Genomic DNA, 17,501 nt, shown 5'->3' with positions numbered 1-17,501 from the left:
AACTCTGCTAGGTCATCATACCTCCTGAAAAAGTCGTGAAACTTCACACACTAGACACCTTCCAGGCTGGTCAGAAAACTGGCACAAATGACGATCTGCGAGGAAAAAGTCTCTCAGAAGTGGAGTATGAGTTAAAGCCTGGACAATACAATTCATGAAGCATGTGTTTCCAAGATTTATAAGACCCCTGAGGCCTGCAAAAAAATATTTGCATGTTTTAGGAGACTAAAAACTTTAGCTGATTTTTATACACAAAAAAATTGACAGTGATATATTAAGTAAGACGAGTCAGCATACCAATGGTAGAGTTTTCCGTTATACGCTTTCTACGAGGATTGCGCTTTAGTAACTCCACTTCATGACTAGTAGGTTCCCAGGGCCTATACATTATTTTCATCCCAAGGCTCTTCGTAGCTTTCACCTGATGTTCTCTGGCGATGTTTTCCAAATCTTTTTCGTAGACATAATCTCCGCATTGGAAGCAATAAACCATTCCGTAGTTGAGATCCACAGCTGTAATGACCCTTGACAATGCTTAATTCCGCTGACATAAACAACACAATACAAAACAATGAGTTCAAGATTAATAACGTACCTAGAAAGTGTTTCTTCTGTTCAGCATGCTCCTGTATGTGCCCAAGAGAGTAGCAGCCGAAGAAAATGCAATACATGCAAGAATGTAGACGGGATCCAGTACTGTGGCACATATGACAAAAACATGACCTAGCCTGTAATAAAAATCAGCTTTAACAAATACCATCATCACACTCCCAATGACACAGTTATGCGTGATCAATCTTTAACTGCGTCTACATAGCAATGTGCCAAGTTGAACACCTATTCATGGGCAGTAATAATTTAACCAAAATTATATTTTCAGCGCACTTAATTACATTCCCACGGTCTCATTTCTATATAAATCCTTTAATTAATTTCGACAGCTGCAGCACTCTGAGAGGACAATGTTTACCATTGAAACGGAAAAAATTATAGTATTTTAGGCTCTTTAAGGCGAGGCGCAGTCCCACCGGCCTTAGATGAATTACCTTGCGTCTCCTTAGCTCAGCTGATGTGCATGCTACGAAGTAAGCGTGAATTATTCTGTACGGCTGTATCCCTCTGGTCGCCTTAAAGGTACTCAAGTGAACGCACCCATGACCAGTCATCTCAAACATACAAATACTGATTCAAGAGGTAGTACGAAGCACAATAAACATTAATTTTTGACCGTGCACTACCCCCGACCTAACCCCGGCTCTACCTCAAAGCCATCAATCTGAAATTCTGAAACAAAGATTATGTACTCTAGAAACGACCCGAACCCCGAGAAAACAAAGCGCCTCTATCGAGTATGAACTACACTGGCATGAGGCTCCAATACGCCTATACACTCGTAGAACTCACAAAATGATCGTTTACACGACTTACACCTCCAGTGGCAAACAGTATTGCGATGTATCATCAATTATATTGCAAATGTGAAGAAAAGAACTGTTTCTACCCGTTGTGACGGAATAGTTATGAAAGGGGTATTTTCCGTTCTACAATCATTGGAGAATCGAGTCCAACCTTCCACGTTAATTTTTTCTAAAGACTGCGGAATTCCCTGTAGGATGTGGTTAATGGTGTTTAATTGTGAAGTTTATTCGAGATTAATACAGTATACACTTGCGCCTCATGATGTTCAATAAACTGGTTGGAGACGTGTGCTGTATATGAGCGTAACGAAAGGAGCATAGGAATATTAATTCTTTGTTATCTATCTCCACTTGTCGCCAATCCCTCGAGAAGCATTGAATGTAGGTTGAAGGAGTCGTGCACTTCCATCCTACATGGAAATGACCCTCAATTACTTAAGTGCTTTATAAAATGGTCGAAATTTGGGTTTGCATGTAATAATGTGCTGCATTCCTTTAAGTTTACCTATTTCTTCTCAATGAAGCATTCAGTGAGGCGACGAATTGTTTTTTTTACATTCTTTATTTTTTCCATGTCACCAGTATGATATGTGTATCACTCTAGACATTTTCTTAGATAGCATCGTCATCAGTTCTATTTTGCTAAATATTTAAACGCAGGTTACACGATACATTAGCACGTACGGGTTAATGTCTAAATGTATGAACGCCAAAATGCACCGTGTAATCACCCAACTTGAGCGAATGCATGAAAGGAAAATAGAACCTGTTCTAATTTGGTTCATGCATTCGTACATGTTCCGGTCCACCAAAATCATTCACGCAAACGTATACATATTAACTTGTACGTGTTAATGTACCGTGTAACCAGGCCTTAAGAGTGAATATTAACTTAATGAATAGGATTCTTGGTGACTAAAGTTACTGAAGCTACATCATAAGCGATCCTTCGACGTGATACATTATAGACCAAGGGTGGTGAACGAATGGGTGTGCGCGAGACAAAGATAGGTAGTATATTTTTTTAATTACGACCATGATGAAAATAAACTCCTCCGTGGTGGGTTAAGGAAGGGTAGTAGCCTTCATGGTAGGTAGTTACCCTTACTAGGTAGTTACTATAGTAGTTACCCTTGTACAACCCACGCCCTACACTCCAAGGAGGGGAAGGGTAGGACTATCCTTCGTCTACCCTTCCTTGGAACTCCTTCCCTTATCATCCGTCTACCCTTCCTCTACCCACCATTAAGGGTAAGGTAAGGGTAGAAAAATCCTTCGTCTACCCTTCCTTGGAATTTCTTCCCATACCATCCATATACCCTTCCTCTACATGCTATTAAAGGTAAGGGAAGGGTAGGAATATCCTTCGTCTACCCTTCCTTGGGAATTAGCATTTATTGTTGAGGAAAACATATCCTGAAAGTGTCTCCTCAGCTACTTTCACATATACCCACCCACCACTCAAGAGTATTGAGTTCTGTGCAAGAACATAAGTAGGCTTTGAAAGCAAAGATAGAAAGGGCTGCACAACTAATCTTTATAAGTCCCCTAAATAAAGCAATAATATACACAATCAGTGGCGTAGCCAGGGGTGTGGTCCTGACCCCCCCCCTCCTCCCGAAATATAAAAACACAATCATTTTCCTTCATATAAAGAAAACAAAATACTGAAAAATAATTAATTAAAAAAATATTTCTTTAACTACTGAAGTTTTTTCGATTATGAAAAGTGTTTGAATTAGTTTAAAACCCATCACTTAAACGAAATTCCTGGCTACGTCACTGTACACAATGGTTTCTATAATTGCTTGAAAAAAACTCATTTAGAAGTTCTTTCATTCACATTTTTAGGACGTAACCTTTTTGTGTGGCTGACAATGAGACATCGCGAGAGTGATGTTCATTATTTGAATGCCGATGTTTTTTTCTGAAACTAAATTCTGTGCATAATGAAGCAGGAAGTTGTGTTCTCTGCGTCCTGGGGGGACCTATACCATGCAATTATTTTGGTATAATTAGCAGGGAAAAGGCAATGGGTTGAAATGGCACCCCTGATAATAGTAAACTCCTCCATTGTGGGGAGGTCTACCCTCCAATGAGGGTAAGGGAAGGATAGGCCTACCCTTCCTATACCCTTCAGCAAGGGTAGACGAATGGTAAGGGAAGGAGTTCCAAGGAAGGGTAGACGAAGGATTTTTCTACCCTTCCCTTACCCTTAATGGTGGGTAGAGGAAGGGTAGATGGATGGTAAGGGAAGGAGTTCCAAGGAAGGGTAGACGAAGGATAGTCCTACCCTTCCCTTACCCTCCTTATAGTGTAGGGCGTGGGTTGTGCAAGGGTAACTACCCATCATGAAGGCTACTACCCTTCCTTTACCCACCATGGAGGAGTTTATTTTTATCAGGGTTTGAGTCTGCCTCTACACAGTTGTGTATATTTTATCCATAATAGGATGGTTTCCTATTATTTTTTTATTGCCTAAATCGAAAGATTATTACTCCTGGAGTACGCATTTCACGCTCTTAGACTTTCGAATGATGATATCTATTTTTCGCGATTAAACGAAAAGTGAAAATTTTCAAGCGCTCGAAACGCGACAGCTAAGTAGGAATGATGGGAAAACTCCGTGTGCCGCCGTTCTGGTTCCCGCTGCCGCAAGTAAGGTGACCTTGGGGCGTGGCTATGAGCGCTGATACGACGCAGGATGCTACCGGGTAGCCGAGTACCCTGCTAGCTGGTAGCGCTTGGCTTAAATAAGGATTATTAATACCTTATCAAACGAAGAAAACTTTCCGACCTTAGCCAGTTTTAATAGGTGATTATTAGGACATGTTTCCCTGAGCTCTGTGCCGCATTGGTAATCTCAGACGATGTGAAACTCCTATCTACTCCTATAGAAACTAGGTCCCTGTGACGTCACGTGGAGTGGCATCGCATGGGCACCAATCTGGCCTTTTTCAAATGCGGTTAAAATTGACCATTGCCATTTGTCCTTGTAAACTGGGATTTGTAAAACCAAATAATTTGTATATTGTGAATACGCTAATGGTGGGTAACGAATCGCAATCAATGCCTTTCCTTTTCTTTGATGAAGGAAACTACCCTATTGTCTTCTGCTACAGTCAGTTGTACAGTTGCCATGGTGCTATGTTTATGAAGAGCACATCTCCAACTATCTGTTTATGTCTTTTTAAGCAAAAAGGTTAGTTAATCGATTACTTTTTATAGGATTACATGTAGCTATTACACATGTAACCTACGTTACTAAAATCGTATAAAAGTTAATCAAATAAAGATGGGTGGCCTGGGGTGGATGAGTGGGAGGAGAGGAAACCCACCAATTAGCTTTATTCCCCTCTTCAAAACATACATGGGCGAACCAAACCGTGAGCGAATATTGCACGATGCATTCTGCTGGAAGCATTACAAATTGGCGTGATGCAATCTGCCTAATGCATTACAAAATAGCATGATGCAATCCATGGGATACATTACACTTTCAGATCTAAGGTAATTTTAGATTGAGGTTATGTTACACTATTCAATTATTTACTAAATATTTGTTTTTAAGTGCAACAGTGGTAATGTTTGTTACACTTTTTTGGCAGGTACTGTGGTACCAATCAAATATGTGGGGGAAAAGGTTTTAATTGTGTAATATTCTATTACAACTTTTTACTACTGAAGAAGAAGTTTTAAATAAATTACATCGCCTAGATACTATAAAAGGAGCTAGTCTCGATAATATTCCACCCTCAGTGCTTCATCACTGCCGATCTCTTCTTGCAGAGCCCCTTGAAGTGCTGTTCAACAAATGACTTTTTAAAGGCATCTTCCCCAGCTCTTTGAAACTTGGCTACATCATTCCTCTTCACAAGACCAATGATCCATACAACATACGGAACTACCGCCCGATCACGATCCTCCCTGCAATTGGTAAGGTCTTTGAGAGCATCGTTGTCAATTGGTTGAATCCTTTTTTGTCTAAAGTAATCCACCCTTCTCAGCATGGCTTTATGCGTGGTAAATCAACTGTTTCGAACCTCCTACTCTTTCAAGAATATGTTTTGTCAGCTTTCCGCAGAAATGAACAAGTTAATACAGTATACGTTGACATGAAGGCTTTCGACAAAGTTGACAACGCTATTCTCATATCAAAACTGAAGGGTTATGGAGTGGCTGACCCCTTTCTGTGATGGATATCAAGTTATCTACATGATCGTCGTCTTATAGTTATGATCGGTTCTTCCACTTCTGATCAATTCTCGCCTTCTTCAGAGGTCCTGCAGGGTTCTCTATTGGGCCCATATATCTTCATTGTCTTTTTCAATGATCTGCTGAATGAGGTGAGTGCCTGCACCTTGAAGGTTGCTGATCCCTATTGGAAATTTCTTATAAGTCTTACAGAAATTCTTATAAGAATTCTGCAAGACTTGTAGGATTTTATAAGTATTACAGAAATTCTTATAGAATCCTATAAGTCTTACATAAATTCTTATTAGAACTTTGTATTTCTTATAGAATTCTATAAGAATGTTACGCAGGTCGCATAACTTTCAGGTTTTTATCTGGCAGGCATTTAAGTCACCATAACTTATGTTGGCAATTGATAATTAATAATGAGGCTTCTTTTTATGAGACTTGTTAATATTATATAAGCCTTGCTTTATAAGAAATTTCTTATAAGAAAAATTCTTACAAGAAAAATTCTTATAAGAAAAACGTCCAATTTCTGATAAGAAAATTTCTTAAAAGAAAAATTCTTATAAGAAATTTTGTTATAAGAAAAATGCCCAATTTCTGAAAGGAAATTTTCTTATAAGAATTTTCCAATAGGGCTGGGGAAAGAAAATGGAGAGTGGTGATAGATTATCGCCGACTAAATGACGTGTCAGTGGGAGATGCCTTTCCCCTACCTAACATTTCGGAGATCCTCGACCAACTTGGCAAGGCACGATATTTCTCTACCCTAGATTTGGCTAGCGGATATCATCAGGTCCCGATGAAAGAAGAAGATCGCGAGAAAACGGCATTCAGCACTCCAAATAATCACTACCATTTCCTCAGGATGCCATTTGGAGCAAAAGGAGCCCCGGCCACATTTCAGCGATTGATCAACACCGTATTAAGTGGCCTTCAAGGAGAGAAATGCCAAGTATATCTAGATATGATGTTATTGTTTATGGGAGCTCCCTGATCGATCATAACGAGAAACTGAGAGACGTATTGCAGAAAATGAGAGATCACAAATTGAAGTTGCATCCCGATAAGTGTGAATTCCTGAGAAAAGAGGTCACATATTTGGGACATGTAATATCGGAGGATGGCGTGCGCCCTGACAAGGAGAAGGTGAGAAAGGTGCAGGAATTCCCGAAGCCTAAGACCACAAAACAACTGAAAAGGTTTCTTGGGTTGGCCGGGTATTATAGAAGATTCGTCCCCGGATTCAGCGGGATAGCTAAGCCACTGCACGCTTTATTGAAGAAAGGGATGCCGTACGAATGGGGTGCTGATCAGCAGGACAGTAAAAATAATAATCAATATTAGCATTGCTTCCTAGTATTGGTGGAATGAAATTGATTTGTTTTATAGGTTAAATTATCACAATAGGGTGGTTTCCTATTATTTTTTTATTGCCTAAATCGAAAGATTATTACTCCTGGAGTACTTATTTCACGCTTTTAGATTTTAAAATGACGATATCTATTTTTCGCGACTAAATGAAAAGTGAAAAATTTCAGGCGCGCGAAAACGCGACGCGTAAGTAGGAATGATGGGAAAAAGTCCATGCGACGCATTTCTGGTTCCCCCTCCCGCGTTGTGCGGTGACCTTGATCGAGGCTCTGAGCGCTGATAGGACGCAGGATGCTAGCGGGTAGCTGAGTACCTTGCTGGCTGGTAGCGCTTGGCTTAAAAAAGGTTTATTAATACCTTATCAAACGAAGAAAACTTTCCGACCTTAGCCAGTTTTAATAGGTGATTATTAAGACATGTTCCCTGAGCTCTGTGCCTCGTGCATGCATTGGTAACCTCAGACAATGTATAACTCCTATCCTCTCGTGTAGAAACTGGGTCCCTGTGACGTCACGTGGAGTGGAATCGCATGGGCGCCAATCTGGCCTTTTTCAAATGAGGATAAAATTTGACCCTTGCCATTCGTCTAAACCGGTATTTCAAAAACTAAATAATTTGTGTATTATGAATACACTAATGGTGGGTAACGAATCGCAATCAATGCCTTTCGTTTTCTTTGATGAAGGAAACTACCCTATTAACTTTAAATTTTGCCTGTGCTGCATACATATTTTCCTCTTTTTTGAAACTTTCTCCCAATCCATTTGTGTGCAATTTTGTTTTGATATTTAAAAATTTTTATTATTATGGGTTTATTGTATGTGTGTTCATTATTTTCTATTGTCTGTGAAATTATTTGTATGACTATCGTTAATGGGTTTTCCCGTGAATAAATGAAATGAAATATTTTTCTGCTAAAACTACCTAATACGTTTGGGGTGGGGGGGATGCAGGAGTCCCTTCCTGGCTATGCCACTGCATGTAACTCATGAGAAAGTAATATTATTCCTTCAAGAATGCAGTTGAATGTTGTCCCCCCACTTCTTAACCAAACATTTAAAATAGCTCTTCATATTTTCTTTAACAAGTCTCTAATATACTGCAGTATGGTATAATTCCTAGCTCCTCCAAAAAAGCAATTGGGATACCTGTGTGTAAAAAGGTTAATACTATTAAAAAAATGAAAAAGGATCACGTCACTGTGCAATCAGACGTATGTACGAAGGAACAGTGAAAATTATGTCGTGTAAAGCGGTGAATTCCTATGACGCATTCGAGAATGCATGGATGCGAGATGGACCTGGGCTCTTTCAGAGGTAAATGGAGCTACAGGGAATACCTGAAGTAGTTTGTTTTTTAGATGACATTCTCATAACTGGGGAAAACCAGAACGATCATTTAGCCAAGTTAAGGGAAGTGTTTTCCAGATTAAGTAACCATGGATTGACCGTAAGTAAAGAGAAATGTCAATTTTTTCAAAAATCAATAGAATACTTAGGTTATGTACTAATAGGTACAGAGGGCCTTCAGACTTCACCCAGCAAAATTAAAGCTATTGTTAACCCTCATATGGATTCGCTGCGCCTTAGCGGCGCTCGTGGTTTTAAAAGTGGTGTAAAAATTTTTCATTCCAATGAATCATTTTGAAATTTTCAGTAGTCTATTTTTTCTGCTTTGTGCGCCTAAATATAAAATTTTGTTAGCGTAGTGTCTATAGTTTACATTTTATTGGCCTCTAATGGAAAAAGTTACGTCGTTGGATTTTCGGCGCCGCTGCGGCGCTCAGTATTTCCTCGTCGCTACGTCGTTGACTGCACTCTCAATGTTAATGTCAAAGCAATTATGTTTCGTATGAAATGCTATAATATATATATAATCATATTACTTATATTTCTAAACATTATAAACAAAATAAAATTGTTAAAAAAAGGAAAATATTACCATACCAATTTTGCTTTCTATTTTTGCTATGAATCAATCTATTTGCCTCGTTATGATGTTCATTGACAAAACTTCATCTTTTTACGAGAATTATTCATAAAAACTCATGGCTAGTCAAAGTTGTTTTTTCATGGGCCTCCGACTTAGTTTTGCTTGGGCCGAGAATTTCCTCGTCGCTACGTCAGGGTCTGCACTCTCAACGCTAATGTCAAAGCAATTATGTTTCATATGAAATGCAATAATACATTTATAATCCTATTATTTATTTTTTTTAACTTATAAACCAAGTGAAATTGTTTAACAAAAGGAAAATATTACAATACCAATTGTGCTTCCTCTTTTAGCTAAGAATCTTTATGTTTGCTTCGTTGTAATGTTCATTGACAAAACTTCATCTTTTCGCAAGAATTATTCATAGAAACTCATGGCTAGCCAAGTTTTCCTTGTTTTTTCCGTGGCTTCCGACTTAGTTTTGCTTGGGCACCTTCTCCGCTCCGCGCCCACGTACCTGCCGTGATGATAGTCACCTTTGGGTACATCCTAGGGTGACTCTGTTTAGAATTACTCCAAGCCGCAATTCTAAGAAAAATTTAACACAATGCATTATCCGAATTCGTAGAATAATGCTTCCTCACCGTTGTGTGAATATTTCTCGCTGAATGAGTAACTGTAACTTGCCAGGAGATTCAGAAATTTCACCGACTACCGTGAAGAACACATCGCACAGTTATTGTTATATGTCTTGTACCTTTCATTCGAAAATAAATGCCTTTGCGTCTAAGATAGTCTATACAAAATTGCAAGCGTTTATGTAGTTACTGATGACGTGACAGTTTACCATTGGGGTGAAATCCAGATAACTACCCAACTAATTGTGTGATAGAAAATAATTTCTCTTTCCTGACGATGAGTTTAGACTTTACACGGTAAAAATCGTTTCATTATGAATAGGTGAAAAGACAATTTACCGTGAGGTGAAAATTTGTGAACATATTTCTCGTTTCTTTGTGTACTGAAATGCACAGATGTTTTATGCATTGGGGGTGTTACTAACGTAAAGGGGTGAGTGAGGAGGAGAAAGGAGAAGGAATGCCAAGAGGTTGTTTTGGGGTGAAGTGGTGGTAGTGTGTCGACTGCCAAGGATCGGGGAATACCCAGATCGTTAGGACAGGTAGGAGTAGAAAATCCTTATTGCGGAAAAGGTTGGGAGTGCAAGGAGGCAATTAGATACAAAAGCATGCTTTTTCTTCTTCCTTCCATCGCTGCATGAGGGACAGGGAACAAAAGCCTTGTCAAAACGCCCCGCGGTGGCCCTCCCTTCATTCCGAGAAGGTCTAGCTCGGGTGGGTCACTAGGGTGGAGAGAAGTTCAATCAAGTTTTGTGGGAGGGGGGAAGAAGGTGGTGAATGACGAATAAGGGAGCTTAGTGGGAAGGTATGGACAGTCTCAATGTTTGGGTCAGTGAAACGCTAAAAAAGAAAACGGAAAGAAAATGTAAGGGAAGTCCTTCCAAAGTGAGGGTATTTTTGTCACCCCAGAGCATTCTTTCATTGGTTTCTCACGCAGAGCTGGACGTAAAAAAGGCAGCTGCTCCTTCTCCCCTACCACCAATAACACATACTTCTAAGAATTTATTTTTTTTGGATTTCCCACCAATCCAGGAGTAAAACCTAATCTGATGCACTCCCACGCAAAACATTTACCCGTCCATATCTAAGGAAACGTTTCCCTTGGGCTACACGTCCCCAGTGGGGGAATAGGGCTCCGTGGTAGGAAAAGAGTACCGACTCTTCTAGCTTCAACTCCAAAGAAGCGTAGGGTTCTTTGACACGTCGCTTGTCATCCCATATTATTTATATTTCAAAACCCATAAGACTTGATTTTTTTAATGCAGGACATAAGCTCCCAGAATATTCGTAAGATTTGTCTTTATCGCCAGAATCTTGTAAAAATCACGAAAGTAACACTCGTCTCTTCTCACTTAACCTACAGCTGTTCCATTATTAACGTTCAATAACTTTTCCTTCTATATACACTGCAAAGATATAACAAATGGGTGGACGTAGTGAAGCAAAATTATGTCATATGGGCATAAACGAATTTTATTCGGTCATCATTTTTAGTATTTAGATACATAAAATTATAAACAATATAAACATTAAAAAGCGGAGTTTGTCGAGCTCTGCATATCAGAAAAATATTTCAAACAACAATAACACATGAAATTAAAACTTTCATTCAAAAATAACAAACAAAGGGAGCTGAAATAAAGAGCATTACGGCAAGAAATGGAAAAGAATGCAGCGTTCAAGATTTTTTGTTATAACTTCAACAATAAGGGTTTAAATCTAGCAAAACACGGTAAGAAATAAAGATAATAGATGTATTTACCATTATCAATCGGAAAACTTGTAAATTCTGGCTAACTTTGAAAGATAATAGCAAAAAATGACGCGGCGCCGCTGCGGCGCCGAAAATCCAACGACGTAACTAATTTTGTAAATCCATATGAGGGTTAAAGCACCTATTCCACAAAATGTTTCCCAACTCAAAGGTTTTTTGGGCCTGCAGTTAATTATTACTTTAAGTGTGTGCCTAAGCTATCTTCTATTGCAGCACCTTTGTATAATTTGTTAAAAAAAGATGTTCCCTTTGTTTGGAGTGTGTCTTTGTAAGAGATCTGTTGAGATCATTAAGCAAAAGCTGATACCAGCACCCATCCTAGCTCACTACATAATCCGGATCTACCACTTAAGTTGTACACAGACAGTATTTTATGGTTCAGGAAGTGTATTAGCTCAAATTCAAGCTAATGGATGTGAAAAACCTATTGGGTTTGCTTCTGGGCGTTAACCCCAAATGAACTTAATTATTCAGTGATTGATAAGGAAGCAACAGCCATTGCGTATTTGATATGAAAAAGTGGAACCAGTACTTGTTTTGTAGGAAATTTACGCTGGTCACAGACCATAAGCCTTTATTATCTATTTTCGGTCCCAAGAGAGGCTTACCAGCCTATGCAGCCGGTAGATTACAGCATTATGCACAGTTCCTATCACCTTATGATTTTGACATTGAATATATCCCTTCTAAAGATAATGGACCAGCTGATGGACTCTCAAGATTACCCTTGAATTTACAGGATTTAACGCAACCCCCAAAAAATCAAAAGGAGTGGCTAGATGTAAAGTGTGAGGGAACTTACCAGTGTTTGAAGGAGAGTAATATACCCCTTAATTTTAAGAGCAATATGTACTTACTGTCTTCAATGCATGAATATTCTGACATATTCTCTCGAAGAATCTAACGCTTATCTAAGGATTTAACGCAACCCCCAAAAAGTCAAAAGGAGTGGCTAGATGTAAATTGTGAGGGAACTTACCCAGTAAACACGAATAGCTGCAGCAGCGCTGCACAGGGGTTTCGCAGCTGCAAGTTCGTTTCCGTTTCAATGAAGCGCGGTAACAGCGCTTGTGCAGCGCTCTTTCGCAGCGCGCTGGCGAAACATGCAATTGCAGCGCATCAACAGCGCATGCGCAAAGCATGCCTGCAGCACGCTGCTGGAACGCTGCTAATGTGAGTTTGTGCAACAATGCAACAATCCTCCGCTACGCGATTGTTTACCAGGGTGCTTGGGAAGTTTACTGAGTCTATGGCGGCCAACGTTGTGGAACTGTTGATCGTCCTTGGGGATTCTTATTAGGTAAGAATTTATCATCTTCTTTTAAAATGTATAATTTTAGTTAATTTAAATTCAATTCTCCTTGAAATTAGGTAGAATTGGCATTCTAGCATGGTGAATATAAACACATTTTAAGACTTTGTGTTTTTGTTTACATACGTGGTCGTAGTTATGTTCGCAACCATTGGATATAAGCTTTTAAATATTGATTATATAGGTTTCCATTAATAATGAAATAGGAAATGTGTAACGCATGTCACAGGAAAAGTTCGCAGCTCAAAATTTTTTAGTTAGCCAACCTTTTTAGCAAAATATTAAAAAGATTGTCTAACGAGATGGGCTGACGCGATGATATATTATGCAGTACACGAGTTAAAATTAATGGACATTTCTCATGGCAGGAAAACAACTAGATCCGCAAGCACCTGGTGGGAAAGAAAGAGAGACTAAGCGGCCGGCAACAGCAGAAGAGTTGTATGGTAATATTTTTATCATGTATTTATTTATATAAGTACTGACATAAAGGTCACTTTGTAAACTAACCTTTCCACATTTAAAATTTTAGGGTTCATGCAAGCTCAGGAGAAGATATGGGAAAAGAGATACAGGAGATTAGATGGGAAGGTGAGCATGGCTTTAAGCTTGCTCACAGAATTAAAGAAAGAGCTAAAGTCCAAGCCTGTAGTGAATGAAGAGAGCATTTCCGTCAACCGGAAATTCCCTCTTAAAACTTTGGATGATGTAGAGGAGCTTGAGAGGGAACTGTCAGAGGATGTATTTCTCCACAATAATTTGGTAAGGCCTCAATCATTTGTGTTTAATTCTTTTATGATAATTTCAACCAGAATTCCATTGATTACATAATATTTTTCTTTACAGGTTACTCAACTTGCTCGCATTTGTGGTGATGAGGAGCAACCCTCAGTATACAAAATTTTATATTTCGTATTCACTGACGAAGCAGCGAAGCACTTCTGCCTCACCGGAAAGTCTGGAGTTGAGGGGATGAAGAAGAAAAAGTTTATGGGAACGAAAATATGCAGTGTCATTATGGGTGAGTGTCTTCGTGTATTATGTCTATCATTAATCAGTACTCTAATGTATACTTAAAACAGAGTAATCATTAATAAAATCATTTATTGCAAACCTGTGTTTTCAATTAATTCTTGCTGCCCCTCACATACTTAAGTAGTACTTGAAGATTGCTATTATCGGCGCAAAAATGGTAGAATGCTGAACGTAAAGCATTTGTATAAATTCTGCCGAAGCTCGACAGTCGTGTCAGATATCGTTCAACTCATTGTTTATTTGACTACAATAATGGATCATTAGTACAACGATATCTGAAACGACCCTGTGGAGCTTCGGCAGAATTTCATACAAATGCCTAAAGTTCAGCGTTCTACCTTTTTTTGCGGCGATAGTAGTGGCACATTAGGAATGTATTTTCAGCGATTCGGATATGTGTTTGAAGCGATCGTGGCACATTAGCGCAGCGCTCCTGGCATGCTTCTGCAGCAGCTTATGACATGCTTGTGCAGCACTTATGACATGCTTGTGCAGCGCTTATGACATGCTTGTGCAGCGCTTATGACATGCTTGTGCAGCGCTTATGACATGCAAAAAAGGGAAGTTTGGGAGTGCTAGACGCGCTGCAGCAGCGCCTTCGCCGCAGCTGCAGCGCTGCCGCGAAGCGCATCTGATGCGCATCTGCAGCATTTCGTGTTTACTGGGTACTTACAGTGTTTGAAGGAGAGTAATATTCCCCTTAATTTTAAGAGCAATATGTACTTACTATCTTCAATGCATGAATGTTTTGACATATTCTCTCGAAGAATCTAGATTTTTAAAGGCTTCACGGACTGTTATGACTAGTTTTAGTTATACCTCATCATTCCGGATAGCTGGGAGTTGAAGACATAATTTGCTCTCTGGTAATTAAAAACAAGCAGGTGAGGATTTTTATAGGTGTGTCAGCATCCATTAAAATTTACTAATAAAGGAGAAATTCAAAAATCCCCTGCGAAGAAGATACACGTGGAAGATGCCAGGAGACCGTAGAAGATTCCAAATCGACTACATTCTAGTGAAACAAAGATTCAGGAACCAGGTGAAGGACTGCAAAAGCTATCCAGGGGCAGATATCGATAGTGACCATAACCTAGTTATGATGAAATGCCACCTTAAATTTAAAAAGTTGAAGAAAGCCGTGAAAAACATATGGCAGGTTGAAAAATTGAGGGAGGTTCAGCATCAACTGGCTTTTAAAGAGGCTGTAGAAAATAAAATAGGGGAGGATCCGACCAAAAAACCAATGGAAGAGAGTTGGAAAACCATTAGAAGTGGTCTGCAGGCGGCAGCTGAGGAAGTTCTTGGTAAAAGAAGAGACGTTATGAAAAAACCATGGATCACGCAGGAAGTATTAGATCTCATTGAAGAAAGAAGAAAATACAAGGCTGCGAAAACAGAGGAAGGACAGAATCGTTACAAGAGGATAAGGAACGAAATATGTCGTAAAGCGCGGAAGGCTAGAGAAACGTGGATGAAAAGCATTTGCGAAGACGTGCAAAACAATCTTAAACATGGAAAAGTAGAGGCCGCTTATAGGATAGTGAGGAACCACTTTAAGGAAAGGGGCGTAAGATGTAATACCCTTAGGGATAAAAACGGAGAACTATTGATTGAAAACGAAGAAAAAGGGAAGAGATGGAAGGAATATCTGGAAGATTTGTACAAAGGAAGTCGCCTCAGAACCAATGCTATCGAAAACGAGAGGGAAGTGGATGCCGATGACATGGGAGCCCCAATTTTAAGATCGGAATTTGATGCGGCTGTAAGAGACCTCAGGATAAATAAAGCGTCTAGCATTGATGACATTCCTGCAGAACTAATCAAAAATTCAGGAGAGAAGACGTTGAACCAGCTATACAAAATCATTAGTGAAATGTATACGACAGGTGAGATACCAAAGGATTTCGAGAGGAACATTATAATCCCTATTCCTAAGAAGAAACGAGCAGAGAAGTGCGAAGATTTTAGGACCATAAGCCTTACTACACATGCATCAAAGATACTGACAAGGATCATCTATAGAAGAATAGAACGAAAAGCAGAAGAGTACTTGGATGAGGACCAATTTGGATTCAGAAAAAACAAAGGCACAAGGGAAGCAATATTGGCCCTAAGACTGCTCATAGAAAAGAGAATGGAAAAGAACAAGCCAACATTCGTTGCGTTTGTGGACTTAGAGAAAGCATTTGATAACGTGGATTGGAGCACAATGCTTGGAATCCTAAAGGAAATTGGGGGTCTTTATAATGACAGAAGAATCATCCACATTTTATACAAAAACCAAGTAGCCGTGATAAAATCAGGGCCCAGCTGTGAAGAAGCAAGAATTAAGAAAGGAGTGCGACAAGGCTGTACATTGTCACCCGTAATTTTCAACGTTTACATTGAGAAAGCCATTAAGGAAATCAAAGAAAAGGCATTGGGAGTGAATATCCATGGAGAAAAAATAAGCATGCTAAGATTTGCCGATGACATAGCCGTTATAGCAGAAACAGAGAAGGATTTGAAAAATATTCTGGTTAATATGGGTAGGGTAATGAGTAGATATCAACTGAAAATAAGCACGAAGAAAACCAAGATCTTAGTATGCAGCAGAAGAGAAGAAGTCAAGACCAACATTAAAATAGGGAGGCAAAAACTGATAGAAGTGGATGAATTCTGTTATTTGGGAAGCAAGATAACTAGTGACGGGAGAAGCAAGAAAGAAATTATCAGAAGAATAGCCCAGGCGAAGAGAGCATTCCACCAAAAGAGAGACCTGCTTACAGCGGGAAACTTAAATATGGATGTAAAGAAACAATTTATAAGAACCTACATCTGGAGTATGCTCCTATACGGAAGTGAGGCATGGACAATGACCGCAGCGGAGAAAGCAAGGATAGAGGCCTTTGAAATGTGGTGCTACAGAAGAATGATGACAATCAAATGGATCGACCGAGTTAGTAACGAGGAAGTCCTAAGAAGGGTAGGAGAGAAGAGAAGCCTCATGAAAACCTTAATAAGAAGACGGAACAACCTTATAGGCCACATCTTGAGACATGATGGCCTGATGAAGACAATCGTCGAAGGACAGGTGGAAGGCAAGAATGGAAAAGGAAGACCTCGAACAAAATATATGGAACAAGTAAAGAGAGATGTGAAAGAGAAGAAATACGTAGGAGTGAAAAGATTAGCTGATAGGAGAACTGAGTGGAGAGCTGCGTCAAACCAATCCAAGGATTGTTGACCAGTGATGATGAATAAAGGAGATAGGAACAATCTAAATAGGAATTCATGGGACATTGTTTGAGGATCCTATGTCGTGCAAGAGTTTTCAAATTGACTAGGGAAAGAATATACAATGTGTTGTAATCAGACAGTGAGATTCCTAAATCGTAATTATTTAATTTGAGAAATTTATTTTGGACACTTTCAAGCCAGATGTAGTCGATATTATAATAAAGTGACCAGTTAACAATATATTCCAAATTGGAACGTAACAAAGCGACATATCTACTGTCTTTACCGCATGAATATTGTTAAAATTGGGACAGATTCCCATAATGAATCCTACATTCTTTAAAGTTTTACCGAGAGTTCGGTCTAGCTTTAGTTTTAACCGTGGTTTTAACACATGAAAACATTATTCTATATTATATACACATACAAACAAAATTCTTTTGCTTCTAAATTCCAGGGCATGGCCGGTTGGGATGGTAGCTCAACGTCGATACCTGTCGATACCGCCGATACAATCGTAGTTCCTTCGAATACTTGTCTGGAAAGCGGCTGATTCCCTAAGCGCTTGAAGCGCTGCTAGCTGATCACTCCATCAC

The 17,501-nt window shown here is 39.3% G+C and overlaps 2 protein-coding genes across 4 annotated transcripts in view; one reads left to right on the top strand and one right to left on the bottom strand.

Moving 5' to 3' along the window:
- The window catches only part of LOC124159697 (ubiquitin carboxyl-terminal hydrolase 22), a 59,189-nt gene extending 41,775 nt beyond the window's left edge, over positions 1-17,414 (bottom strand). Inside the window, exons 1-4 of one of the 3 annotated variants that reach the window (XR_006865009.1) lie at positions 1,047-1,705; positions 596-728; positions 298-513; positions 22-194 (exon numbers count right to left, since the gene is read on the bottom strand). Coding sequence is in view for 2 of the 3 variants with exons in the window: in XM_046535610.1 (XP_046391566.1) it covers positions 22-194; positions 298-513; positions 596-728; positions 1,047-1,175 (651 nt within the window). In the remaining variant the exon portion in view is untranslated. Of the gene's footprint in view, positions 1-21; positions 195-297; positions 514-595; positions 729-1,046; positions 1,706-17,332 lie in introns of those variants that run through there. The other 2 variants (XM_046535615.1, XM_046535610.1) reach the window with 2 other exon arrangements.
- On the top strand, positions 12,602-13,761 carry LOC124159714. Its single transcript, XM_046535628.1, has 4 exons — positions 12,602-12,636; positions 13,017-13,094; positions 13,181-13,410; positions 13,495-13,761. The coding sequence occupies exons 3-4, from the start codon at positions 13,186-13,188 to the stop codon at positions 13,723-13,725; spliced, it is 456 nt and encodes a 151-aa protein (XP_046391584.1). The 5' UTR covers positions 12,602-12,636; positions 13,017-13,094; positions 13,181-13,185; the 3' UTR covers positions 13,726-13,761.
- Positions 17,415-17,501: the final 87 nt, after the last annotated feature.

This window comes from Ischnura elegans, chromosome 1 (assembly GCF_921293095.1).
Source record: "Ischnura elegans chromosome 1, ioIscEleg1.1, whole genome shotgun sequence".
In the NCBI taxonomy this organism is placed as follows: domain Eukaryota; kingdom Metazoa; phylum Arthropoda; class Insecta; order Odonata; family Coenagrionidae; genus Ischnura; species Ischnura elegans.
This window is presented reverse-complemented; position numbering and strand designations above follow the sequence as displayed.